Here is a 27,324-nt window from a genome sequence, read left to right on the forward strand (position 1 = left end):
CCAAGATTAACTGTAACTGACTAAGGCATACTTCAACATCAACAGGAAGTGATTCAAATGAAGTGGATGCGACCCAGAACTGCCCCATAATGAACAGGAAGTAATCAATGTAGGGCTGCAGCTATCGATTATTTTAGTAGTCGATTAATCGATGAACTAGTTAGTTCGAAAAATCGAGTAATCGGATAAGGAACATGAAAAAATAAAATACCTGAGCTGAACCTCAAACAGTATAAAAACAAAAAAATGAGGATCTATGTACAAAAAAAGAACATTTGGCTAAGTTACATAGCAAAAGGCCGCTAGCTTAAATGCTATAAAACCCTAACTTTTTTTTTCTTTGCAATGCTCTTAACAAATGGTTCAGACACATATTCAGACAAAAACGGCTAAATACAGTGCCTTGCAAAAGTATTCGGCCCCCTTGAACCTTGCAACCTTTCGCCACATTTCAGGCTTCAAACATAAAGATATGAAATTTTAATTTTTTGTCAAGAATCAACAACAAGTGGGACACAATCGTGAAGTGGAACAAAATTTATTGGATAATTTAAACTTTTTTAACAAATAAAAAACTGAAAAGTGGGGCGTGCAATATTATTCGGCCCCCTTGCGTTAATACTTTGTAGCGCCACCTTTTGCTCCAATTACAGCTGCAAGTCGCTTGGGGTATGTTTCTATCAGTTTTGCACATCGAGAGACTGACATTCTTGCCCATTCTTCCTTGCAAAACAGCTGGAGCTCAGTGAGGTTGGATGGAGAGTGTTTGTGAACAGCAGTCTTCAGCTCTTTCCACAGATTCTCCATTGGATTCAGGTCTGGACTTTGACTTGGCCATTCTAACACCTGGATACGTTTATTTTTGAACCATTCCATTGTAGATTTGGCTTTATGTTTTGGATCATTGTCCTGTTGGAAGACAAATCTCCGTCCCAGTCTCAGGTCTTGTGCAGATACCAACAGGCTTTCTTTCAGAATGTTCCTGTATTTGGCTGCATCCATCTTCCCGTCAATTTTAACCATCTTCCCTGTCCCTGCTGAAGAAAAGCAGGCCCAAACCATGATGCTGCCACCACCATGTTTGACAGTGGGGATGGTGTGTTCAGGGTGATTAGCTGTGTTGCTTTTACGCCAAACATATCGTTTTGCATTGTGGCCAAAAAGTTCAATTTTGGTTTCATCTGACCAGAGCACCTTCTTCCACATGTTTGGTGTGTCTCCCAGGTGGCTTGTGGCAAACTTTAAACGAGACTTTTTATGGATATCTTTGAGAAATGGCTTTCTTCTTGCCACTCTTCCATAAAGGCCAGATTTGTGCAGTGTACGACTGATTGTTGTCCTATGGACAGACTCTCCCACCTCAGCTGTAGATCTCTGCAGTTAATCCAGAGTGATCATGGGCCTCTTGGCTGCATCTCTGATCAGTTTTCTCCTTGTTTGAGAAGAAAGTTTGGAAGGACGGCCGGGTCTTGGTAGATTTGCAGTGGTCTGATGCTCCTTCCATTTCAATATGATGGCTTGCACAGTGCTCCTTGAGATGTTTAAAGCTTGGGAAATCTTTTTGTAACCAAATCCGGCTTTAAACTTCTCCACAACAGTATCTCGGACCTGCCTGGTGTGTTCCTTGGTTTTCATAACGCTCTGTGCACTTTAAACAGAACCCTGAGACTATCACAGAGCAGGTGCATTTATACGGAGACTTGATTACACACCGGTGGATTCTATTTATCATCATCGGTCATTTAGGACAACATTGGATCATTCAGAGATCCTCTCTGAACTTCTGGAGTGAGTTTGCTGCACTGAAAGTAAAGGGGCCGAATAATATTGCACGCCCCACTTTTCAGTTTTTTATTTGTTAAAAAAGTTTAAATTATCCAATAAATGTTGTTTCACTTCACGATTGTGCCCCACTTGTTGTTGATTCTTGACAAAAAAATAAAATTTCATATCTTTATGTTTGAAGCCTGAAATGTGGCGAAAGGTTGCAAGGTTCAAGGGGGCCGAATACTTTTGCAAGGCACTGTATACCTATAAACTACTTTACGAATGCATGAAAAAAAAACATTAGCTCAAACAAAAACTTAAATTATGTCAGTCTTAAAAAGGAGCAGCTGGGTTCAGTCACGTGGAATTAGGCTGACTAGAGGGCAGTGTATCCACCCAAATAAATAAAACTAAATGCAAACACTTTCAAAACAAACCATTACAACGCCACTTTAATGAAACGAATACTCGAAGCAGCAAAGTTTAATTCGAATATTTTTATCTAATCGAATACTCGAGTTAATCGATTAATCATTGCAGCACTAAATCAATGAACATAAAGTGCTCCACAAACACCCCAAAATCAACAAGAAATGATTACAAATATACAGGAAGTGATGCCAGAACTCCCTCAAATGTACTGGAAGTGAAAATCCACAAGAACTGACCCGTTAAGTAACCTAAAATTAACAAGGTATTAACCTACTATCCCCCAGAATAAACTGGAAATAATTCAAATGAACTGGAAATATCCCAAAATCAACAGAAAGTGTCCTGAAATCCAATAGAAGTGATCCAGAATTGCCCCAAAACGAACAAGAAGCAACTAATGAACAGGAAGTGACCCGTAAATACCCCAAAATCAACAGGAAGCAATTGACATGAACTGGAAATGCCCCGAGTACCCCAAAACTAACAAGGAACTGACCCCGCCCTCCCCCAAAATCGAAAGGAAATGATGCAAAATATACAAGAAGTGACCGTTGAATTGCCCCAAAATTAACAGGAAGCTACTCGAAATGAACAAGACGTGACCCAGAACTGTCCCAAATTGAACAAGGAGTAACCAATGAACATGAATTGCCCCATAAATACACTGAATCAACAGGAAATTATACCAACTGGAAGGGAAATTAAAATCAACAGGAAGTGACCTGAAAGTAACCTAGAATTAACAAGAACTGATCCAAAATGTACTCAATGCCCGCCATTGACAAGGATGGACATCAACTTCATTTAACCTTAGAGCAGTGGCTGTGAATGCTCCTCCTTCAGAGCCATTTACAGCGTGAATTTTATTGTGATCAGTAGGTGAATGAGTTGACAGTGTCAACGTGCTTTTAACACTACCTGTTTCATGACAGGTTGCTCCTCCAGCTCACACTGCGACACCACAGTAAAGCCATCACTAAAGATGTCAGCCACATCTAACCCCGCCCAGCACTCAGCCACTCAAATTCAGCCGCCGATGCTGCCGCCTCCCCCTTTCCGCAACTTCCACTTGGAGCTTTCTCCATCTCCTGAAGCCCAAATGGACAATGATCACTCTCTCACCCAAACAACAGAATCTTCTCCTGCAGTCCAGCTCCAAAGCTCTCTTCAAAAGCCTTCTTCCGTTGGGAAGAGTCCTCCACCTACTCCGGAAAATCCAGTCGTACACGGACCGGATGCATCCGTTACTGAGCGGGCGTCTGAGGCGGAAGACGAACGGCGGAGGAACACCTCACAGTCTCCCATTACCAGTAACAACACTCGGTAGGTAGACACGACAGAGCGTTTTCAAGTAGGTTTTACTCTTGTCTCTGTACCAAAGTTTTAAACTCCATATCAGGGATGGACTGGACCTGTTTTTCTAGTCTAGACACTGCAGGCCACTAGTTATCCAGGCCACGTCAGACGGCAGCCGGAGGGGGGGATTCAGATGGCCAACTAATATTTTGTACTTTTTTTTTTCTTTTATTCGGGAACGGGTTGCACAATCCATATTACTTGTAATATATATTATATATAAACAAATACTTCCCCCTCCCCCGTCTCCCCTGGTAGGGTGGGTGGCTGTTCATTTCAAACTCGGGTCCTCTACCATATGCCAGGGAGCTTGAGGGTCCTGCGCAGTATCTTTGCTGTTCCTAGGACTGCGCTCTTCTGGTTGGAGATGTTTCTCCAGGTACAGTGGGGATGTGAAAAAAAAAAGAACAGAAAATCACATTGTTTGATTTTTAAAGAATTTATTTGCAAATCATGGTGGAAAATAAGTATTTGGTCTATACCAAAAGGTCATCTCAATACTTTGTCATGTACCCTTTGTTGGCAATAACGGAGGCCAAACGTTTTCTGTAACTCTTCACAAGCTTTTCACACACTGTTGCTTGTATTTTGGCCCATTCCTCCATGCAGATCTCCTCTAGAGCAGTGATGTTTTGGGGCTGTCATTGTGCAACACAGACTTTCAATTCACTCCTCACCCCGTGGCGTCAAAATGATAACAAGAATGGTGGGCAAAAATCCCAGAACCACACGGGGGCACCTAGTGAATGACCTACAGAGAGCTGGGACCACAGTCACAAAGGCTACTATTAGTAACACAATGCGCCGCCAGGGACTCAAATCCTGCACTGCCAGACATGTCCCCCTGCTGAAGAAAGTACCAACCAGGCCCATCTGCGGTTTGCTAGAGAGCATTTGGATGATCCAGAAGAGGACTGGGAGAATTTGTTATGGTCAGATGAAACCAAAATAGAACTTTTTGGTAGAAACACAGGTTCTTGTGTTTGGAGGAGAAAGAATACTGAATTGTATCCGAAGAACACCATACCCACTGTGAAGCATGGGGGTGGAAACATCATGCTTTGGGGCTGTTTTTCTGCAAAAGGACCAGGACGACTGATCTGTGTAAAGGAAAGAATGAATGGGGCCATGTATCGAGAGATTTTGAGTGAAAGTCTCCTTCCATAAGCAAGGGCATTGAAGATGAGACGTGGCTGGGTCTTTCAGCATGACAATGATCCCAAACACACAGCCAGGGCAACAAAGGAGTGGCTTCGTAAGAAGCATTTCAAGGTCCTGGAGTGGCCTAGCCAGTCTCCAGATCTCAACCCCATAGAAAATCTGTGGAGGGAATTGAAAGTCCGCATTGCCCAACAACAGCCCCAAAACATCACTGCTCTAGAGGAGATCTGCATGGAGGAATGGGCCAAAATACCAGCAACAGTGTGTAAAAAGCTTGTGAAGAGTTACAGAAAACGTTTGGCCTCCGTTATTGCCAATAAAGGGTACATAACAAAGTATTGAGATGAACTTTTGGTATTGACCAAATACTTATTTTCCACCATGATTTGCAAATAAATTCTTTAAAAATCAAACAATGTGATTTTCTGTTTTTTTTTTTTTCTCCCTATTCTGTCTCTCATGGTTGAGATTTAGCCATGTTGACAATTACAGGCCTCTCTAATATTTTCAAGTGGGGGAACTTGCACAATTAGTGGTTGACAATATACTTATTTGCCCCACTGTATCTGCTAGAGCCATTTCTCCAGCGTGGGGGACACGGCCCCCAGTGCTCCAATGACCACGGGCACCACTGTTGCTTTCACCTTCCAGGCTCTTTCCTGCTCTTCCTTGAGCCCTTGGTATTTCTTTAGTTTCTCATGTTCCTTTTTTCTGATATTGCCGTTGTTGGGGATGGCTACATCGATCAAACGGCTGTCCTCTGCTGCTTATCCACGATCACGATGTCCAGTTGGTTGGCCACAACCATCTTATCAGTCTGGATCCGGAAGTCCCACAGAATCTTAGCCCTCTCGTTTTCCACCACCTTGGGAGATGTTTTCCATTGCGTTCTAGGGGTCTCCAGTCCATACTCTGCGCAGATTTTTCTGTACACTATACCAGCGACTTGGTTATGGTGTTCCAGGTAGTTACTCAAAATCAACAGCAAGTGACTTTTTGTCAAAATACAGTCATCCCTCGCCACTTCATGGTTCACGTTTCGCGGATTCAGTGCATCGCAGGGTTTTAAAAAGTATTAATCAAAAAATAAAAATAAAAAATATTCGTTGTTTCATTTTGAGGCGCTGGAGATATTGTTTCACAACAAGGCAAACATGACTCAGGGTCTTTGTACATACCCACGGGCACTCATACAAGGCGTGTGATTGGTCCTGTTGCGAAATTGACACATTAGAGCACCAATGAGCACCATTGCAACCTCTCCAAACGATGAGACTGCCATTAGGAGTGACTTCATCCCGTGAGCTAATTGACTGTGCACCATCGCAGCCAGGGGCGGACTGGTAATCTGTGGGTTCTGGAGGATCACAGAACGGCCGGTGCCCTGGACGGCCGGCGGCCGCCATTCATTATACATCACTGTTATTGTCCCCCCTTGCCTCTTATTATCTACAGTTCGCATCCAATCCAACAGGTGGCAGCAATGCGCCTGGCTGTTCATCGCCAGTCTGATAGAAGAACGAAAGAAGCACAAAGTTGCCTTCATTGGTTCCTTGTGGAAGCAAAATGGCGACGAGCGTTAATGCACAATATGGATGGTGGTGGCAAAAAAAGAAAAGAGAAGGGTGGCGCGAAGAAGGTTAGGAAGAAAAAAATTAAAGAAACTGGAGAGCGAAGCATCAAAATGTCATAAGTTGACAAATATTTTCGCAAGCAGCAGTCTGGCTGCAACGGCCACGTCGGGTAACAGCAGCCCACTCCCGGCGTGAGAGGGGGAGCGGCAGCCGCTCTGACGCGCAGCCGGTTCAGGGAGAGAGAAAAAAAGAGGGAGGGGGTAATGATAAGCTGGTGGAAGTTCGAGAGGGAAGTTCCCCAGACAAGCGCAGAGCAAGTAAAAATGGATGAAGAGGGTCACTTGTTCGGTATACTGGCAATTGTTATCCACCAGGTAGGTACATTTTAAATGAAATAAATGACAATTAAAGGGTTAGTGCCAGCTAGTCAATGTACCCGTTGGCAATCGTGTCAAGTTACAATATTCTAGTCCTACTATCACTCTCCTAAGAAAAAATATTTTAGCTGTAAAACAACGTATGCACACGCAGCAGCAATATTAATTCAGAAGAAATATAACAAAATATTAATAAAACGAATGGTTTTACTTTACAGTTTAGGTAGTTAAATTGATATATATTTTTAATCATTTATATATCGTTTTGTTTTCTGGTTAATACTTTCCAATGAAGGTTATGTATACAGGATTTGTCTTGAAATGTTTATTGTATTTTCATTGAAATTTATTATTTGTATGGCAAGATTAATTATGGCAGGGGTCTCCAAACCGGTCCTCAAGGGCCACTGTGGGGCCTGGTTTTTCTTTCAACCGATCGAGTACCGACAGTTTAACCAATGAAGTTTCTGCTAAAACAAGCAGCACCTGACTGCAATCAACTGATTACACTTGTAAGACACCAGATTGGTGCATAGGTGTTGTCTTGTTTTGTTGGAATGAAATCCTGTGCCCGCTGCGGCCCTATGTGGAATAGTTTGGAGACCACTGAATTATGGCATAAACAATGAAATTGTTTTATAGACAGAGATATATAGAGATATATTATAATCAATCGGATACATGAATGAATGAATTTATTGTCATTGTCATCATCATCATAATCATTGACAGTTTCAGAATGTGGAATTTGCCCGAATACTTAAAACTTGCTTTGAAAAATACATTCTTTCATTTGTTTATTTAGGTCTATCATAGAGCTAGTACAGAAAATGAACCCAACTCCAGTTCAGCCTTGCAGTACTTTGAGCGCCCCAAGTCAGACAGTGACATTCATTCATTCATTTTCCATGCCGCTTTTCCTCACGAGGGTCACGGAGGTGCTGGAGCCTATCCCAGCCAACTACGGGCAGTAGGCAGGGGACACCCTGAACTGGTTGCCAGCCAATCACAGGGCACAAGGAGACATACAACCATTCACGCACACACTCATACCTACGGACAATTTAGAGTGTTCAATCAGCCTACCATGCATGTTTTTGGGATGTGGGAGGAAACCGGAGTTCCCGGAGGAAACCCACGCAGGCACGGGGAGAACATGCAAACTCCACACAGGAAGGCCGAAGCCCGGGATTGAACCCTTGATCTCAGAACTGTGAGGCAGATGTGCTAACCACTAAGCCACCGTGCCACCCAGACAGTGACAGTCTAGACATATTTTCTTCATTTTCTCTTAAATGCAAGAAATTGATGCATTTTACAATAAAATGTAAAAAAAAAGGTATGCCCCCAGACACCCCTAGGGGGTCTGTTTCCCTTCGTAAAGCGATTCTTGTGGGCTGGGCTGAGTCAAAGTCCAGGGCTGCTTTTTAGTCCCAGTCCGCCCCTGATCGCAGCATCCAGCAGCTGCTTATCTTGTTTTATCTCCAGTCTCATGGGGAAATTTGAACATGAGGGCTTCTCGGGTCATTTTCAGTCGTACTTTTGCTCAATTTTTACCCACTTTGAGAGCACCTAAAACCTGATACAAACACCGACAACCTCCGGGGGAATTTTAACCTTTTTTTTTTTTTTTTACCCTATCACTGCCAAACACCTCCAAGACCTCCGAAGGGATATTCAGCATTACTTTTCGGTATAAACCTCCAACACATCACGAGGAGTTTCAACAACTTTTACCCGCAAATGGAGCACTCTATCACCCTCCAAACACCTCCTGGACCTCAGGGGTCATTTTCAGTGGTACCTTTCACCATTTTTACCCGCTTTGAGAGCACCCAAAGCCTGCTAAAAACCTCCAACATCTCTGGGGAATTTTAAACTTTTTTACCCGCAAATGAAGAATCATATCTCGGCTACACGCTTTCTTCGCTCATGAGTGGACTTGCACGCACCCATGAAGTGTGCCAAGTTCCACCACGCATCACGCAAGTACTGTGATTAAACTCTATTTCGCGGTTTTTCACTTTACGCAGGGAGTTCTGGTCCCCATTAACCACGAAAAAGGAGGGATAACTGTACTGAATACCATTTTCAGTACTAGATTAAAATATTCAATTTAACTCTTTTCAGTGTTACTTCATTGATTGTCATTATTTTTTACCAAAAAAATCTCTTTCTTCCTCTTCAAAATTAACAGGAAGTGACTTTTTTCCTAAATTTCTCAGTACCATTTTGGATAATAATTAGATAACATAAAAAAAACACACAAATGATCTCATTCAGTGTTACATCATTGGTCATTATTTTTGCCCCCCCCACCCCACCCCCAGAAAAAATAAATAAAAAATCTTCCACGAATCACTCCAAAATTAACAGGAAGTTCCCCAAAATCAACAGGTAGCGACTTTTTTGTCGTAAAAAAAAATTGCACTGAAAAGCAATGTGGTTCCAGGTCAACGGGACTTTCCTTGACGACTCATTTGTCTTTCCAGTTCTACAGCGACTCCGGAACCACCGTCGTGGCTGCCTGTCCTAGAGAAACATGACGTGCCCATCGTGGTGGGCGTGGGCGTGTCTCTGGCCTTCATCTTCATCACCGTGACCTTCTACTCTGTGATGCAGAAGAACCAACCGGCGCCCACTGGGCGTTCAGGTCAGGAATTGTAGACAGTGTCAATAGGGTCCAATTGTGGTACCATTTGCTCCCTGAAAAAGGTCAACTTACATGGTACCAATGTAGAGCTTGAAAATTTAAGGGAAATCAGCCAATATCAAAAGGCTAGAAATGACCCAGAAGTGAGCCAAAATCAACAGGATTTGATCCGCAAATAACCCAAAATGTGCAGGGAGTGCCCAAAACAAGACTATGCATATACATCATACACTTCTACTATAATTACGTATAATTATACAACAAGAACCTGTTCTTGTGCTACAAGTACGTGAACTTATATGAACTTGTACAACAAATTTGCATTTTTGTGTGTACTTGTGCAAACAGTACATGAATTTGTGTGTACTTGTACTTCAAGTATGTGTATTCGCATTTACTTGTACTAAAGGTATCTGTACTTATACTACAAGCACGCGTACTTCCATGTATTTTTACAACAAGTACGTATACTTTTACTACAAGTTTGTCTTTTTGCATGTACTTGTACTGAAAGCAGGGGTGGACTGGGACTAAAAAGCAGCCCTGGACTTTGACTCATCCCAGCCCACAAGAATCACTATACGAAGGGAAACACAGACCCCCTAGGGCGGTCCGGGGGCATGCCCCCCCTCCCCCCGGGAGAATTTTTTTTTTTTTTCATTTTGTTGTAAAATGCATCAATTTCGTGCACTTTGAGAGAAAATGAAGAAAATGTGTCTGTCTTATATATCCTCTGGTTGTCCTACGTCTCTGACTGTTCTTGGGGGTAATTTAGTTAGCTTTGTGTAGCAATCGCAAATGCTACTCAGTGACAGCCAGCGAACACTTTTAATTTTTTCATTGATAACAAATCTTAATTCTATAATTTATTTACACTTCCCCCTTACAAACAAATCTTAATTCTATAATTTATTTACACTTCCCCCTTACTAAAGCAGTGGCAGTCAGATACCACTGTAATTCTTTTCAGGTCATTCATTGTCATACAGAAGCAGTACGGCACAACGTTACGCTACAGAAATAAGTTAAAAATATAAAAATGACTTACCTCTTTGTCCTCTGAAAGACCATGCCAACCCAACAAAATGTTTACTGCATTTGAAATGTGAACGGATTCACCGAGCTGGTGTTAAAGTCCGCGCAAGTTGATTCGGTCTTCACATATTTTCCTCCCAAGTTTTTGGTTTCCAGAAACGTATGAAGAAAACATCCATCATGTGTCGTAATGTCTAGAGTCGTTACTACAAGTTCCAAAAAAGCAATGCGTATTCAGCATGTTCGGTTTTGAAAGATTACCGGCGAAGTGGCACAAATTACGTTATTTCTATGCGAGGGCAGGGTCTATAATGTCCCACATCGGCTTTACTTCCGCTTTACGATGCGACGTCACGGTCTAAAAATAGCATGCGTGCGGTACGCCATTGCCAGTATACCGAGCAAGTGACCCTCTTCATCCCTTTTTACTTGCCTTGCACTTGTCTGGGGAACTTCCACTAGCTTATCATTACCCCGTCCCTCTTCTTTTCTCTCTCCCTGCACCGGCTGCACGTCAGAGCGGGTACCGCTCCCCCTCTCACCATTGCCGGGGGTTGCTGTTACCCGACGTGGCCATTGCAGCCAGACTGCTGCTTGCGAAAATATTTGTCAACTTATGACATTTTAATGCTTCGCTCTTCACTATCTTTAATTTTTTTCTCCCTAACCTTCTCCGCGCCACCCTTTTCTTTTTTTGCCGCCACCATCCATATTGTGCATTAACGCTCGTCGCTATTTTGCTTCCACAAGGAACAAATGAAGGCTACTCTGTGCTTTCTTCGTTCTTCTAACAGCCAGGCGCATTGCTGCCACCTGTTGGATTGGATGATGCGAACTGTAGATAATCAGAGGCTAGGGGGGATTAAAACAGTGATGTATAATGAATGGCGGCCGCCGGCCGTCCAGGGCACCGGCCGTTCTGTTATCCTCCAGAACCCACAGATTACCAGTCCGCCCCTGACTGAAAGTACCTAACTTGTATGTCCTTATACTACAAGCACGTGTAGTACTAAAAGTACGTGTACTACAACCACGTGTACTTGCATGTACTTGTACCACAAGCAAGTGTACTTGTACTAAAAGCACATGTACTTGTACCACAGATCGCGAACTTGCATGTACTTGGACTACAAGCACGTGTACATGCGTGTACTTAGACTACAAGCGCATGTACATGCGTGTACTTGTTCTACATGCTTGTGTACTTGTACCACAAGAATGTGAACTTGCGTTTACTTGTACTACAAGCTTATGTACTTGTACTACAAGCACGTGAACTTGCATGTACTTGTACTACAAGCTTATGTACTTGTACTACAAGCACGTGAACTTGCATGTACTTGTACTACAAAGACAGGTACTTGCGTGTACTTTTACTAAAAGCACGTGTACTTGCGTGTATTTGTACTGCGTGTACTTGTACTAAAAGCATGTGTACTCGTACTGCAAGCACGTGAACTTGTGTGTCCTTATAATACAAGCACGTGTAGTACTAAAAGTACGTGTACTACAAGCACGTGCACTTGTACCACTGATCGCAAACTTTCATGTACTTGGACTACAAGCACGTGTACATGCGTGTACTTAGACTACAAGCGCATTTACATGCGTGTACTTGTACTACATGCTTGTGTACTTGTACCACAAGAATGTGAACTTGCGTTTACTTGTACTACAAGCTTATGTACTTGTACTACAAGCATGTGAACTTGCATGTACTTGTACTACAAGCTTATGTACTTGTACTACAAGCACGTGAACTTGCATGTACTTGTACTACAAAGACAGGTACTTGCGTGTACTTTTACTAAAAGCACGTGTACTTGCGTGTATTTGTACTGCGTGTACTTGTACTAAAAGCATGTGTACTCGTACTGCAAGCACGTGAACTTGTGTGTCCTTATAACACAAGCACGTGTAGTACTAAAAGTACGTGTACTACAAGCACGTGTACTTGTACTACAAGCACGTGTACTTGTACCACTGATCACAAACTTTCATGTACTTGGACTACAAGCACGTGTACATGCGTGTACTTAGACTACAAGCGCGTGTAGATGCGTGTACTTGTTCTACATGCTTTTGTACTTGTACCACAAACATGTGAACTTGCGTTTACTTGTACTACAAGCGCGTGCCCTTGAGTGTACTTGTACTACAAGCGCGTGCGCTTGTGTTTACTTGTACTACAAGCGCGTGCGCTTGTGTGTACTTGTACTACAAGCGCGTCCCCTTGTGTGTACTTGTACTACAAGCTTGTGTGCTTGTACTACAAGCACGTGAACTTGCATGTACTTGTACTACAAAGACAGGTACTTGCGTGTACTTGTACTAAAAGCACGTGTACCTGCATGTATTTGTACTGCGTGTACTTGTACTACACTTACATGAACTCGCGTATACTGTAGTTTTTCTACAAGTACGTGTACTTATATGACAAACGTGTACTTACGTTTAATGGTGTTATATAACGCCATAGCGTTTACAAGTAATACAAGTGCATGTACTAGAACTACCAGCACGTGTAGTCCTAAATGTATGTGTACTACAAGTGCATGTACATGCATGTACTGTACTTTTACTGCAAATACATATACTTGTACAACAAGCACGTGGACGTGCATGTACTTTTACTATATGTATGTGTGCTTGTAGTACAAGTATAGCGACCATCATTGCAACTCTACCAATCCAATATCTTCAGGAATGTTTTAATTGAAATCCAACATTGGTATGATAAAGCCGCTTAATTCACCATTGCGAAGCACCCATCTGGTTGCCTGGTACACCAGACTCACCGCTGTTCCAGCTATTGAGTCTGGCCACCATTCAGCGGATACAATTTCCAGGGCGGAGCAAGCCACAGCAAACAGACAGCGGAGTGGACCAATCAGCGACGGGCAGACGTGACGTTAGTAAAGCGACGAGGGCAGGAGGAGGGACTTGCGCGCGGAAGTAAACATACGAGGAGAGCGGAGTTTATTCAACATGGCTAGCGCTAGACAGACTGTTGTCAATGACTCGTGTCGATGTGTTTTTGGTCATTTAAAATAGATTTTACCGTGGATTGGAACATATTCTCGGCTCTCCTGTTCACCATCTGTGTTGTTGTGGAGACGACTGTTGTGTAAGTGGATGTTATATGTGTTGGGTTCGTGTTGTGACACGGACGTATTTGTATGTGACACAATAAGAGTTCAGTAAAGCTTGCGACACACGAAAGTGCCTCCTGAGTCCTGAATATATATATTGATATAACTAGACAGAGAGTCAGTTATATAACATGGTGTCAGAATAAATTAATTTTGTGGGGAAGGCGGACTAAACCTGCAGTGTTGACGAACGGCGCGTCTGTGAAAAAAAAAAAGACGATGCAACAGGAGCAGCGACCAGCAGTGGCACCTGCGCAATTAGCTTTGCCACAGCTAGCTCCGCCAGGCAAGTTTGACTTCTCCAATGTAAATGAATGGCCGAAGTGGATAAAACGCTTTGAGCGTTATAGGATGGCTTCAGGACTGAACTTGCAAGCAGAAGAATTTCAAGTGAACGCTTTCATGTATGCGGCTGGCGATGATGCCGAGGATATAATGAGCATGCTGTCGTTAACGGAGGAGCAGAAACGCTCGTACAAAGACGTGACAGACGCCTTCGCAAAACACTGTGTTAGCAAAAGAAATGTGATCTACGAGAGGGCACGTTTCAACCGCCGTGTTCAAGAGCCCGGGGAGAGCGTGGAGTCCTTTTTGACTGCTGTACATGCCTTGGCTGAATATTGTGAATTTGGGACTTTAAGAGAACAATTAATAAGGGACCGAATTGTAGTGGGCATTAGAGATGCCAAGCTTTCAGAAAATCTTCAGCTGGATGCCTCGTTAACATTGGAAACTGCGATGACCAAAGTCAGACAAAGTGAAGCAGTGAAAAAGCAGCAGCCTGCTATGCGTGGGATGGAGCCCATGACTGGAAATGTTGAGGCGATACAAAAATGGCACAGCAGTTGGCCAGCGAAAGCAAAAGGATCTACGGGAGGACAGACGGTGGCGGATCAGACTGCAGAGTGCGGCAGATGTGGAAATACAAAAAGACACCTGTGGAAAGATTGTCCGGCTCGTGATGCGGAGTGCAGGAAGTGCCACAAAAAGGGACATTTTGCCAAGAAATGCAAATCAAAAGCCAGCGTTCACAACATCACGGAGGAAAACAAGGACAGTTTGGAGGCAGTGGAGTATCTTTTCCTTGGAGAAATGAATACAGCGGAAAATAGTGAGTGGAATGAACTGTTGCAGCTGAATGGAGAAAAGACTGTGTTTAAACTGGACACGGGCGCAGCAGTGACAGCAATCCCAGGCAGCGTGTTTTCCCACAAAAGACATGGGGTTCTTCAGCCAGCAAGAAAAGTGCTGTATGGACCAGGAAATCACAAGCTGGAGGTGAGGGGCTTCTTTAAGGGGCAATTAAGCATTGAGAACAGAAAGGCTGAGCAGGACATTTATGTAATTGATAAACTGTCCAAGCCCCTGTTAGGCCTGCCTGCTATTGAAGCTCTTACCTTAATTCAGCGCCTCCACACTATTAAAGCAGAGCAGAATGATATCATGGCTCAGTACCCCAAAGTTTTCAGGGGATTGGGGAAATTAAAGGAGCCATACAAAATTGAGTTGGAGCCAGGGGCAGTTCCCTTTGCCCTGTCATCTCCACGCCGCGTGCCACTACCTATGCGTGAGAAGGTGCGGGCAGAACTCAAGCGCATGGAGAGCATGGGGGTCATTTCCAAAGTGACCCAGGCTACACCGTGGTGTGCAGGCATTGTCATAGTGCCCAAAGCTTCAGGAAAAATCAGGCTGTGTGTTGATTTGACACACCTGAACAAGTGGGTGCGGAGAGAAAGACACATACTGCCAGCAGTAGACCACACACTGGCTAGTTTGGCAGGGGCAAAAGTGTTTACAAAACTAGACGCAACAAGTGGATTTTGGCAAATCCCATTGTCAGAAGAGAGTGCACTTTTGACAACATTTATCACTCCGTTTGGCCGCTATGCATTCAACAGGCTGCCATTCGGTATCTCCTCAGCCCCCGAGCACTTTCAGCGCCGTATGTCACAGATGCTGGAGGACTGTGAGGGAGTAGTGTGTCATGCAGATGACATACTCGTTTACGGCAAAGACAACCAGGAGCATGACGCGCGGCTCCATCAGGTGCTAAAGAGACTGGAAGCCGAGGGCTTGACCCTAAACGAGAAATGTCAATTCTCCAGAGATAGCATCATGTTCGTCGGGCACCACGTCTCAGCAGATGGGGTGGCACCAGATCCTGGGAAAATAAAAGCAATAATGGACATGCCAGAGCCGACCGATGGGGGTGGAGTGAGGAGAGTAATGGGAATGGCAAATTACCTGGGGAAGTTTTTACCCCATTTAGCGTCATACACAAGACCATTGAAAGATCTTCTCAGCGAGAAAAATGAATGGTGCTGGGGCACAGCACAAAAACAGGCTTTCCAGAAACTTAAAAGTGAACTGAGTTCACCATGTGTATTGGCGCCATACTCACCAGCAGCGGAGACGTGCGTTTCAGCAGACGCTTCATCGTTCGGGCTGGGTGGCGTCCTCACACAGCGCCAGACAGATGGCAAGTGGAAACCAGTTGTGTTTATTTCCAGAGGGTTGTCCGATGCTGAGCGACATTATGCACAGATCGAGAAAGAGGCTTTGGCGGCAACATGGGCCTGCGAGCGGCTGTCATCGTACCTTCTGGGGCTGAAATTCAAACTCGAAACTGATCATAAGCCACTGGTACCACTTCTGAGCACCAAAGCTTTGGATGAGCTTCCACCAAGAGTCCTGAGATTTCGTCTGAGGCTACTCAAGTTCAACTTTGACATCATGCATGTGCCAGGTAAAGAGCTAATAACCGCAGACACGCTATCCAGGGCGCCTGTGAGACAGGTGTACACACAAGAAGACCTCGATAAAGAAAAAGAGGTTGCCGTGTTTGTGGATGCGGTCATAAACAGCCTGCCAGCTACAGAAACAAGACTGATAGAAATTGCGGAAAAACAAAAAGCGGACTCAGTATGCGCCAAGCTCATGGAGTATTGCTCCACAAAGTGGCCAGGGAAGAATTCTCTCCCTCCCGAGCTGGCACCGTACTGGCCAGAAAAGGACAATCTCACATTGGCTGGTGGACTGCTTCTTAGAGGTAACAGAATTGTGATTCCCTGCTGCATGAGAAAAGAAGTTCTCCGGAACATACACAGTGGCCACCAAGGCATTGTTAAGTGCAGAGCGAGGGCCCGCGAGTCCATCTGGTGGCCAGGTCTGTCGGTGCACATCAGTCAGGTGGTAGAAAATTGTGACATTTGCTCCAAACAGAGGACTGTACACAGAGAGCCCCTGATGACCACACCCGTGCAGGAACGTCCGTGGCAGCGAGTGGGAACAGACATATTCTTCTGGGAGAAGAAGTCATACTTGCTGATAGTTGACTACTTCTCAAGGTACATTGAGGTGGCCCACCTTAATGTCACGACAGCACAAACCGTCATAGCAGCCATGAAGGATGCATTCAGCAGACATGGAATTCCGCAAACAGTTGTGTCCGACAACGGCTCACAATACAGTTGTTCTCTCTTCAAAGACTTTGCCAGTGAATATGGATTCACCCATCTTACCAGCAGCCCGAGGTACCCCCAGGCAAATGGAGAGGCAGAGCGTGCGGTGGCGACCATAAAAGGACTGTGGAAAGGAGGAGGTGAGAAAACAAAAGCTTTGTTAACGTATCGTGCTACGCCACTGGAAAATGGCTACACCCCAGCTCAGCTCCTGATGGGGAGACAGCTACGCACTACTATTCCTCAGCTTCCGGTGCATCTTCAGCCACGTTGGCCAAACATCAAAGGCTTCAGAGCATCCGAGAAACGGGCAAAGGAGAAGCAGCAGCGCAACTACAATCAGCGTCATCAGGCCCGTTCCTTACCAATATTTGGTCCTGGCCAAAATGTGTGGCTCCCGAGAGAAGAGGTGGAAGGTAGAGTTGTGCAACCAGCTTCAACTCCTCGTTCCTACATAGTAGAGACTGATGAGGGACTGATGAGGAGAAATCGCACACACTTGCGCGCACTTCAACAACCACATTCAGGAACACCAGAAATAGAGTCAGATAAAGCTAATACATCCACACTTACTAACATGTCTCAAGATCAAAACACATCTGATTCAGACAAGACACACTACATCACATCTTCAGGTCGAGTGTCTCGTCCTCCTGTTCGTTTGGACTTATGAAGAAGAAAAAAATAGAAGAAAAGTAAAAGTGAAAGAAATTGTGTTCAATGGGGAAAAAATGTGTAAAAGATTGTGTTGATGTTATATGAGAATGTTTTGGAAATAGAAAAAAATAACGTGTGTTTATTGAAAGTTTCATCTAAGAAGGGGAGGTGTTGTGTAAGTGGATGTTATATGTGTTGGGTTCGTGTTGTGACACGGACGTATTTGTATGTGACACAATAAGAGTTCAGTAAAGCTTGCGACACACGAAAGTGCCTCCTGAGTCCTGAATATATATATTGATATAACTAGACAGAGAGTCAGTTATATAACAACGACTTCCGACGCGCAAGAGTGACGTTGCTCGTTAAGAACACGTCACGCAAATAAACGAATCTGATTTGTCGATTGATTTTGTACCTGCTCGAGAGGCCGTTAATGGGCTGGGTCCCAGACTTTTCTCTCAGTGTTTGAAAAAAACAGGGAGAACAGTCTGGCCGTGCCAGGCAACTCATCTGGCAGCCCAGAGGAGAAGGAAAGGGATGCTGTACGCTTCAATATTTTAATCCTGGTTGCAGTACCATTTTTGGCCACCCATCTTAATTATGGCTCCTTTAAGGCCTTTTTTAAATGACCAAAAACAGTCATTTGCCCTATATAGAAAGGTTTCCTGAGCGAAACAGCGCCATCTTGGAAAATTTCTGCCTCGAACTTCCGGTTTAGAAAGAACAACATGAATTGCTGTTGAAGCAAGCAGTGTGTTGACAAAGTGAAAACTGCTAAATCAAACCAGAGGAACCCACGGAAACTCCCAAAATGGGTTCAACACGCCGTAGATGAGACTGCGAGACTTTCTGTGCTGTGCGTAAACTCCTGGAAGCGCCTATATATATGGTTTGAAGTGGAATGTTTTGAACAGCGTCCAGCTTCAAAGTGCCAGTGTGGATCTACCTGGCCATACGCCTTAAATCAAAACCAGCTGCAGACAAGTTAAGGATGTGATTTAAACCTAAAGATATACCTAAAAGATTGTATGATTGTTCTTATCACTTCATTAATCATTCGTGGACAAAATTATAACAATCTGTCAGCCTGTGTTGACGTGAGGTGTACGGTACATTGATACGCCGGCCACTTGAGTGACCAAAATGATGTGAAATTACAAATAATATTACATTTGCCGAATGCAGAAGGGCTGACACAGATTTTGTTGGTACAAGAAAGTACTACAAGGTATGTACATATCAACAAAAATAGCATGTCATTCTGTTTTATTGCAGATATTAATCGCAATAAAACATTTGGACAACATGATTCCACTTCTTGTTTTATTTAAAACGATTGGTGCATGTGCAAAACAGGTCAATAAATCACAATTTTTAAAATTATAACAAAAATATTAACAAACGTGGAGCATACGAGAATGTGATATCAGACATCAGAGCTCCAGAGAGGCTTAAGGGAGCCTCGCCAAACTTTCACCCGACATTACAGCCTCCAGACGGGCTTTCTCCCGCTGTCCTCGGTAATTCCAGCTCCAATAGGGAATGGGACGTACTACGTCATTGTTTGGACCCGCCTCCATGCTGGCAATATAATTCACTTCCGGGCCGGCAGAGTCAATGCGGATTGTAACGTGTGGTAGTGCTAAGCTAACTCTTTCGGTGTTTTAGAAAGAAAATATGGGTGCTTATTGTTGCGTTACCGGGTGCAACAGCGTCTCCTACGACAAAAAAAGGGGTTAGGAAAAATGGACTCACTTTTCACCGTTTTCCTGCATGGAGGACCAAATATCAGATCACGAAGGTACGACGGATGGCTGGATTGCAGCGGTTCGTCGGAAAAGCATTTCTTATGATCATATTTCTGCTGGAATGAGAGTGTATTCCCCTCATCTCTACTCTTGTAAGTTGAACGATTTATCCGTTTTGGTTTCAATACGTTTTTTGTTTTTGTTTTTTTCTTTACTGTTGTGTAAATCTGCCTCGGTAGCAATGCTAACCTACTCCTCCTCATCACCTACCTGTTGTGTTACTAGGAAAACCTGCATATGAAATGCTGACAACACATCCCGATTGGTCACCATATCTCTTCTTGGGTTATTCTGAGGTCAAGCGCACCACATCGGAGCGTTATGAGAGGTTGGAAAGGCGAAGAGTGCACGCTGAAACTTCAGTTTGCTCTGCTCTTACAAACACGATCCCAAGTGTTGTTGTGAAAAGTCAATAAAATATGAATACCAAAACATGACTTGAACAACTTCTTGACAAACTGTAACTGCTTGTTGTTTACTTCAGGTCTTCATGATAAACAGGTGTAATAATTACAAAGTCAGGTGACTTAATTTTGTTATTCTATTTGGAATATGCATTGACAATTTTTGGACAGTGTTGTAGACAAGAACTGGGACTGATAAGTTGCAATAGATTTATTTCAAGTAATGCAATTTCTCCAATACGATATTTGAATTGACAGTTTAAAATCTTTAAATTAGTGCAAACAAGGCCCACCCTCTGACGGTGGCAGCAAATATTATATAATTATAAGTAATACACAAATACAAGATCACAATAAACGTGTCTTTGTCAAAGCAGTTTAAAACACTATTTACTGGCCTTGGGTAAATTGCCAGACAGGATAAATAAAAGTTCTTTAAAGTTCTTGCATTTCCATTTTAAGTATTGCAAGTACTAGTCTCCAACACAGTATTTGAACTGACAGTTTAAAATCATTTTAGTACAAAATGGCCCACACTCTGGCAGGGGGCAGCAAATATTATAATACATTATAAAAAGCTATATACTATATAAATACAAGATCACAACAAAACCTGTATTTTTCAAAGCAGTTAAAAAACATCCAGTGGCCTTAGGTAAATAAAGGTGTATAAATATGTACTTTACAGTTCTTGCATTTCTATTTTAGGTATTGCAACTTTTCCAACACTATTTGAATTGACAGTCTAAAGTCTACATAAGTGCAAATAAGAATATTATAATTTAAAAATAATAATAGAATATATAAATTCAACATTACAATGAAAGGTGTCTTTGTCAAAGTGGTTAAAAAAAAAAAAAAAAAAAAAAAAAATACGTCACTGGCCATAGTTAAATAGCCAGGCAGAATAAATATGTGCATTAAAGTTCTTGCATTTTCACAAGTTAAAAGCCCGCAGTTCATCGACGAGAAGGGCAGACCCAGATGGCGTCTGCTGCAGGGGCTTGTTTGAGTCCGACACAGGACAAATGGAACCACTCCATTGAACAAATTTTCTTTGTCAAATGATCCAAGAAGAGAGATGGTGACCAATCGGGATGTGTTGTCAGCAGGTTTACCTAGGAACACAACAGGTAGGGGAGTCGTAGTAGGCGAGCATTGCTACCAAGGCAGATTTACACACCGGTGTAAAAAAACAAAAACGTATTGAAACCAAAAGTGGATAAATCGTTCAATTTACAAGAGTAGAGATGACAGGAACACACTCTCATTCCAGCAGAAATATGATCATAAGAAATGCTTTTCCGACGAACCGCTGCAATCCAGCCATCCGTCGTACCTTCGTGATCTGATATTTGGTCCTCCATGCAGGAAAACGGTGAAAAGTGAGTCCATTTTTCCTCACCCCTTTTTTTTGTCGTAGGAGACGCTGTTGCACCCGGTAACGCAACAATAAAGCACCCATATTTTCTTTCTAAAACACCGAAAGAGTTAGCTTAGCACTATCACACGTTACAATCCGCATTGACTCTGCCGGCCCGGAAGTGAATTATATTGCCAGCATGGAGGCGGGTCCAAACAATGACGTAGTACGTCCCATTCCCTATAGTGTATCTTAAAGTTTCTGTAGTTAAAAAGCTCGTAGTTGGATCTCGGGATTGAGCTGACGGTCTGCTACGAGGCAAGCCACCGTCTGTCCCAGCCCCAGCCTCTCGGCCTCCCCCGGGTAGAACGCACGTAGTCTCGATATATGTCCATCAACGTACAGTAACTGTTGTTGTGAGGCACATCAACTTGTCCTCCCTTGCCTAACTGCGCTTTCCACCTGTAAACAAACGAACAAACAGTGTTGTTAATAACGGCGTTACAATATAACGGCGTTACTAACGGCGTTATTTTTTTCAGTAATGAGTAATCTAATTAATTACTTTTCTCATCTTGGCAACGCCGTTACCGTTACTGAGGCGGGAAAGGCGTGCGTTACTATGCGTTACTAAGTTGGTTGAATAAAAAAAAGTCTGAGAGAAACGGACTCACGGGGACGAGAGCAGAGCAGGAGTGGGGAAGACGCCGTTGCAACCGCGATGCTAGATGGCTCCAATAATACCTGACTGCAGCCATAGCCGACAAACTACGCCCACATGACACGGTAGATATCATATTATAGATCTAGATGCATATGACAGACACTGCTGCATTGCCAACATGTTTTAAGGACTACATGCGTTTGTAAACAGCCGCCATCTTAAAGCAGTAGACCTCTCAGGAAGGCCCTGATGTAGAGATCCTTCCTAGCGAACCTAAGTCATTTTTTTTTTTAATCTAAAATGCTCCTAAATCGGCAAAATCTTAACTTAAATCTATCTTTAAATGATGAAACAATTTTAAAACTTACACATGTTTAAAGTAGACAGAAGGGAACTAATGCAATAACGGGAGAAATTTTAACAACTTTAACTATTGATTCACAACTTTAAATGACTTCCACACATAGCAAAGGTTACTAGCTAGTTATCGCAATACCCTTGTGTCTAGTTAAGTGGAGGGTAAAGAATTGGGCTTGGGCCAATTGTCCCCCAAGCCCTTTAAGCTTCACATTGTGTGACCTGTTTTTTTGTTTTTTTTGGGAGAAAAAAAAAATATCACTAGTTACTTTGCCAAGTAACTAATTACTCTTACATTCAGGTAACTGAGTTACTAAAGCAATTACTTATTGGGAGAAGTAATTTGTAACTGTAATTAATTACTTTTTTAAAGTAAAATTAACAACACTGCATGGCACTAAATGCGTTAGTAGACAGCCGCCATCTTAAAGCAGTAGACTTTTTAGGACGGCTCTGTTGTAGAGAACCTTCCTAGCGAACCTAAGTAACTTTTTATCTAAAATACTTCTAAATCGGCAAAATCTTGACTTGAATCTATCTTTAAATGATGAAACAGTTTTAAAACTTTCATATGTCGAAAGTAGAGAGAAGGGAACAAATGCAATAATGTGAGCAATTTTAACAACTTTTAACAGTTGATTCAGGGTAAAGGGTAAATTAGGGTAAAGAATTGGGCTCGGGCCAATTGTACCAAAAACCTTCACAAAAAACTTCACATAGTGTGGCCAATGTTTTTTATTTTTATTTTTTATTTTTTGAGGAAAAAAAAAAAGTAATTATCACCAATTACTTTGCCAAGTAACTAATTACTCTTACATTCAGGTAATTGAGTTACTAACGCAATTACTTTTTGGGAGAAGTAATTTGTAACTATAATTAATTACTTTTTTTCAGTAAGATTAACAACACTGCGAACAAAAAACTTTTATGCACTGACATAATTGTGCCATCCTACACGTACTGATTAGCAACAGGCTAGCAGCAGATTGCATGTGTTGCAGCCACAGTAGTACAGTAGTTGTAGTAAATAATATTAAAGATCATCATCATTACAATCATCATCGTGATAACAGTATCAAAGGCAACAAGTCGTTTCATGCGCAAGATTTTAGCTTTAGTATTTTTTGAGCACCGGACACATAAAAATGCAGGGATAGGAAGAACATACCTTCCATAACACAGCGGAAACATGGCTACAAAAACACCGTGGTGGCACGAGCTTGGTTCCACATCTGCCTTCATCAACATGTTGTCCTCCCCTGTTGTGATGATGGCAGAGGGATGCGGTATTTCCGAATTGTCTTTTTTAAGGGATTTTGATGAGTGATGTTACTCCAGCTCCACTGTTGTTTCTAAAACGGAAGTTGTGAGCAAACATAAGGAAGTAAAGCGGAAGTACCTCGGAAACTTGTCTACATAGGGTTAAGCAAACAACGTGTGAACAGAAAACCATTGAATTGTGTGAAAACCGGAAAAACCGGAAAAATGACTTGTGTTGCAAGCTGATGATTTCCCGCATCCACCCTGAGCTGCCAGTTGTCAACCAACATGTTTGCGTTGTGGTCTTGCAGCGTACGGACACTCCTTTTCATGCTGTGCGGCTGCTTCTTCTTTCTCTGCGTCGCCGGTGAAAAAGTCCACCCTGAGACCACATGCCAAAGCTGCCTGCTGGCCGCGCGGGAGATCGAGAACCACTTGCAAACGACCAAACCTCGAAAACGAAAGGAGGCGTTGGTCCATCTCATGCTTGACAACCAGGTGTGCAACCAGCTGCCTCTTAGCAAGGGTTTCTCCGAGGAAGAGCTGACCGCCGCCTGCCTAAAACTCTTCGACACCCACCAAGACGATTTCTTCTTAGCCATGGTGAAGCGCCCGCCGCGCGGTTACGACGTCCTTCTATGCTACGAGATGTCTGACGCGTGCGTCGGTGTGAAAGACCTGGACGATTACGAGGAAAACGGACACGTTGTCTCAAAAGACGAATTGTGAAGAGCCTAAACCTCTGTTGAAGCCGATGATCAGTATACTATTCAATTTTCTTAGACGCGATTAATGAGATTGTTCGTCAAAAATAAAGGAGCCAAAGTTGTAAAAGTTTTTGATTTTCATTATGGTGTACTTCTCTTTAGTTTTTTTTTCTTTCTCTAATAAATTTGTTTTAATTAGTTGTGGGAGTGACTTTTTTAGTCATTTGAGTTCCTGTTGATTTTCATTGACTTCCTGTCAATTTTCGTTTACTTCATTCTCGTTTTGGAGCATTTTCTTGTTAATTCTGGTGCATTCTGCGGTCACTTTCTGTGCATTTTGGATCATTTCATTTTGATTGGAGGGCATTTCTGGGTCACTTCCTGTTCATTGGTCACTTCTTGAAGATTTTTTTCTGCTTTTTCAGGACACTTCCTGTTGATTTTGGGTCACTTCCTGGACATTTTGGGGCATTCCGGGGTCACTTCCTGGATATAATTTCATTATTTCTTAGTGATTTAAGGACACTTCAGTGTCACTTCCTGTTCACAGTTCTCTTTCTGTTGATTTTGGGGCATTCCAGGGTGATTCCCTGTACATTTTTGATGACTTCTGTTGATTTTTGGGCTTTCCAGGGTCATTTCCTGTACATTTTTTGCATAAGCGGATTTTAAGGTGGGCAGGCCCCCCTGGTGGCCGAAAAGTGTAATTGCGTGTAATTGACTTTCATATATATGTATATATATATATATATATATATATACACAGTGGGGAGAACAAGTATTTGATACACTGCCAATGGGAAAACCCATTAGCAGTGTATCAAATACCCCGTGTGACCTTTTACTCCCAATTTTCTAAAATGGCGACAATCAACAACAACAAAAAAAGTTGACTGTGACGGCCGACGCTTCAAGGATAGGTGGAAATTGGACTATTTCTTCACTAAATTACGCAACAACTGTTTCTACCTCATTTGCGAAGAGACAGTCGCTGTTTTTAAAGAGTTCAATGTATGGCGATTTTACCAAACAAGACACGCTGACATGTACGACAAGATTACAGGGAAGATACGTAGCGAGAAATTGAAGCAACTTGAAGCTCGTTTAATGTTACAGCAGCAGTGTTTCCCAAGAGCCCGAGAGTGGAAGGCTTAGCCACAAAGGCTAGTTGCAAGATTGTTGAAATTATTAATTAAAAAAATAATGATAAAGCAAATGTGACACACATAATGGCTCGCTAAAATTTGCTTAAATATATTTTTCAATATAAAGGACATCAGCCAAGGTCGGCCCCCCACATGTTTACCACACCAAATCTGGCCCCCTTTGCAAAAAGTTTGGACACCCCTGCCCTAACCTAATGACCAGAGATTTGTTTAAATTAAATTTCCTTGTTAATGTTAGGGTCACTTCCTGCTAGTTTTGGGTCACTTCCTGGTCACCTCCTGTTGGTTATCAGGCACTTTCTGATGATTTATGGGCATTCCTGGGTCATTTCCTTCATATTTTTGGTTACTTGCTGTGTGTTGGCAAGAATAGAAATTTGGAATGTGCCACTGGAAATGCACGGGTGTCAAATTTTGGCAGAATCATACGATTTTGCCCAAAACTGGCTAATACAATTTATTTGTGAATTTTATAAATACTTGAATGACCTGAATCAGACAAAAATGGTAGGGCGTTGACTCCACACCAAAAACTAATAACAAAATGCTAATCAAGGGTTAAGACGCAAAGAGTACTGCCAGGAACGGTTAAGAATAGAACCAGAAGAACCTGAAAAATCTCTCTTCATTGGAGCCAGTGATTTCAAGTACACGCATTCGGAGCTGCGGGACAACATGCTTGTCTTTCAGTCGATGGTCCTCCTGGCGCTGTGCGCATGCTTGGTCTTTCTGCATGTTGATGGCGAAAAAGTGGACCCCAAGATCTACTGTCAAAGTTGCCTGCTCGCCGCCCAAGAGTTCCAGAAAGCGATGCAGGCGCCTTCCACTCGCAAACAACGGCACGATATCGACGACCTGATCATCGATAGAGACGTGTGCAAAAGACTGCTAGGCGGCAAGAGTGTTTCCCAAGAGCAGCTGAAGGAATCATGCGAAAAGCTTATCGACGCCCACTACGACGACTTCTACGCGGCTTTGATGCCTCGCAAACTGGATCGACTGGACGTCATCCTTTGCTACGAGAAGTCTCAGGCCTGTGTCGGGGTGAAAGAACTGAGGAAGGTGGTTAGCAAGCCGAGGAACCAGCGCAAGGAAAATAAGACACAGGTAGAAATGACGAAGAAGCAACACGGAACTGAGCCCGGAAAAAAAGATGAGTTGTGAAAAAACTTCTGTTGAATGCTTGGCTTTCAGTACATTAAAAGTTTTGCTTACAACCTTATTCAATTGCATGTTCATTATTGTGGAGATGCTTTGCAACGCTAACATGTTGTTTTTTGACAATATTTTCAATGGCAATTTCCAATTACAACGTGACAAAACGGAAGGGTTGGCAGCGAATGAACACACCCCACTTCAAATGGATTGGACGTCTACTTGTGATGAGATCATTTCAGTTAATGACAGCCTGAAAATCACTCCTACCAACTAGTGATAAACTCATACAAGCATTCGATTTGCCCCAAAAACAAAAGGAAGTGACCTGAAAATGCCCTAAAATGAGCAGAAAGTGATCGGGAATGCCCCAAAATAAGCAGAGGGGATTCAAAATGGACAGGATGGCCCAAAATTAACAAGATGGCTAGGTTCATACCGCGGGTCTTAATGCACAAATCCCGATTTTTTTCGTGTTTTTCCGGCTCGGGTGATGCACTAACTTGACGGTCTGAACGTTGTCAGGGAAGTTCAAGTTTGAACTCCAAGACAAGTGTCAACTCGATAGCTCGATGAGAGAAATGAATCAGACCCAGCCAAGGATTGCCTGCTTCGAAGACTTTATATACCCTATTGGCCCGAATATAAGACGGCCCTGATCTTTTTCGAGACTCAAGATTGAAAAAAGACTTTTTGAACACCAAATTAATTTTTATACAGAAAATAATTACAGTACATCTGAAACAAATGATTATAACAATATATATGAGAGAAAAAGCATGTTAATTTGCCTCATTCAAATCTTAATATCT

The 27,324-nt window shown here is 42.8% G+C and overlaps 1 protein-coding gene across 1 annotated transcript in view; it reads left to right on the forward strand.

The window, feature by feature from the left end:
* Positions 1-27,324, forward strand: part of LOC130913526 (neuroglian) — a 54,711-nt gene that overhangs the window by 13,948 nt on the left and 13,439 nt on the right. Inside the window, exons 6-7 of the mRNA XM_057832200.1 lie at positions 3,132-3,522; positions 9,160-9,320. Coding sequence (XP_057688183.1) covers positions 3,132-3,522; positions 9,160-9,320 — 552 coding nt within the window. The remainder of the gene's footprint in view (positions 1-3,131; positions 3,523-9,159; positions 9,321-27,324) is intronic.

This window comes from Corythoichthys intestinalis, chromosome 3, assembly GCF_030265065.1.
Source record: "Corythoichthys intestinalis isolate RoL2023-P3 chromosome 3, ASM3026506v1, whole genome shotgun sequence".
In the NCBI taxonomy this organism is placed as follows: domain Eukaryota; kingdom Metazoa; phylum Chordata; class Actinopteri; order Syngnathiformes; family Syngnathidae; genus Corythoichthys; species Corythoichthys intestinalis.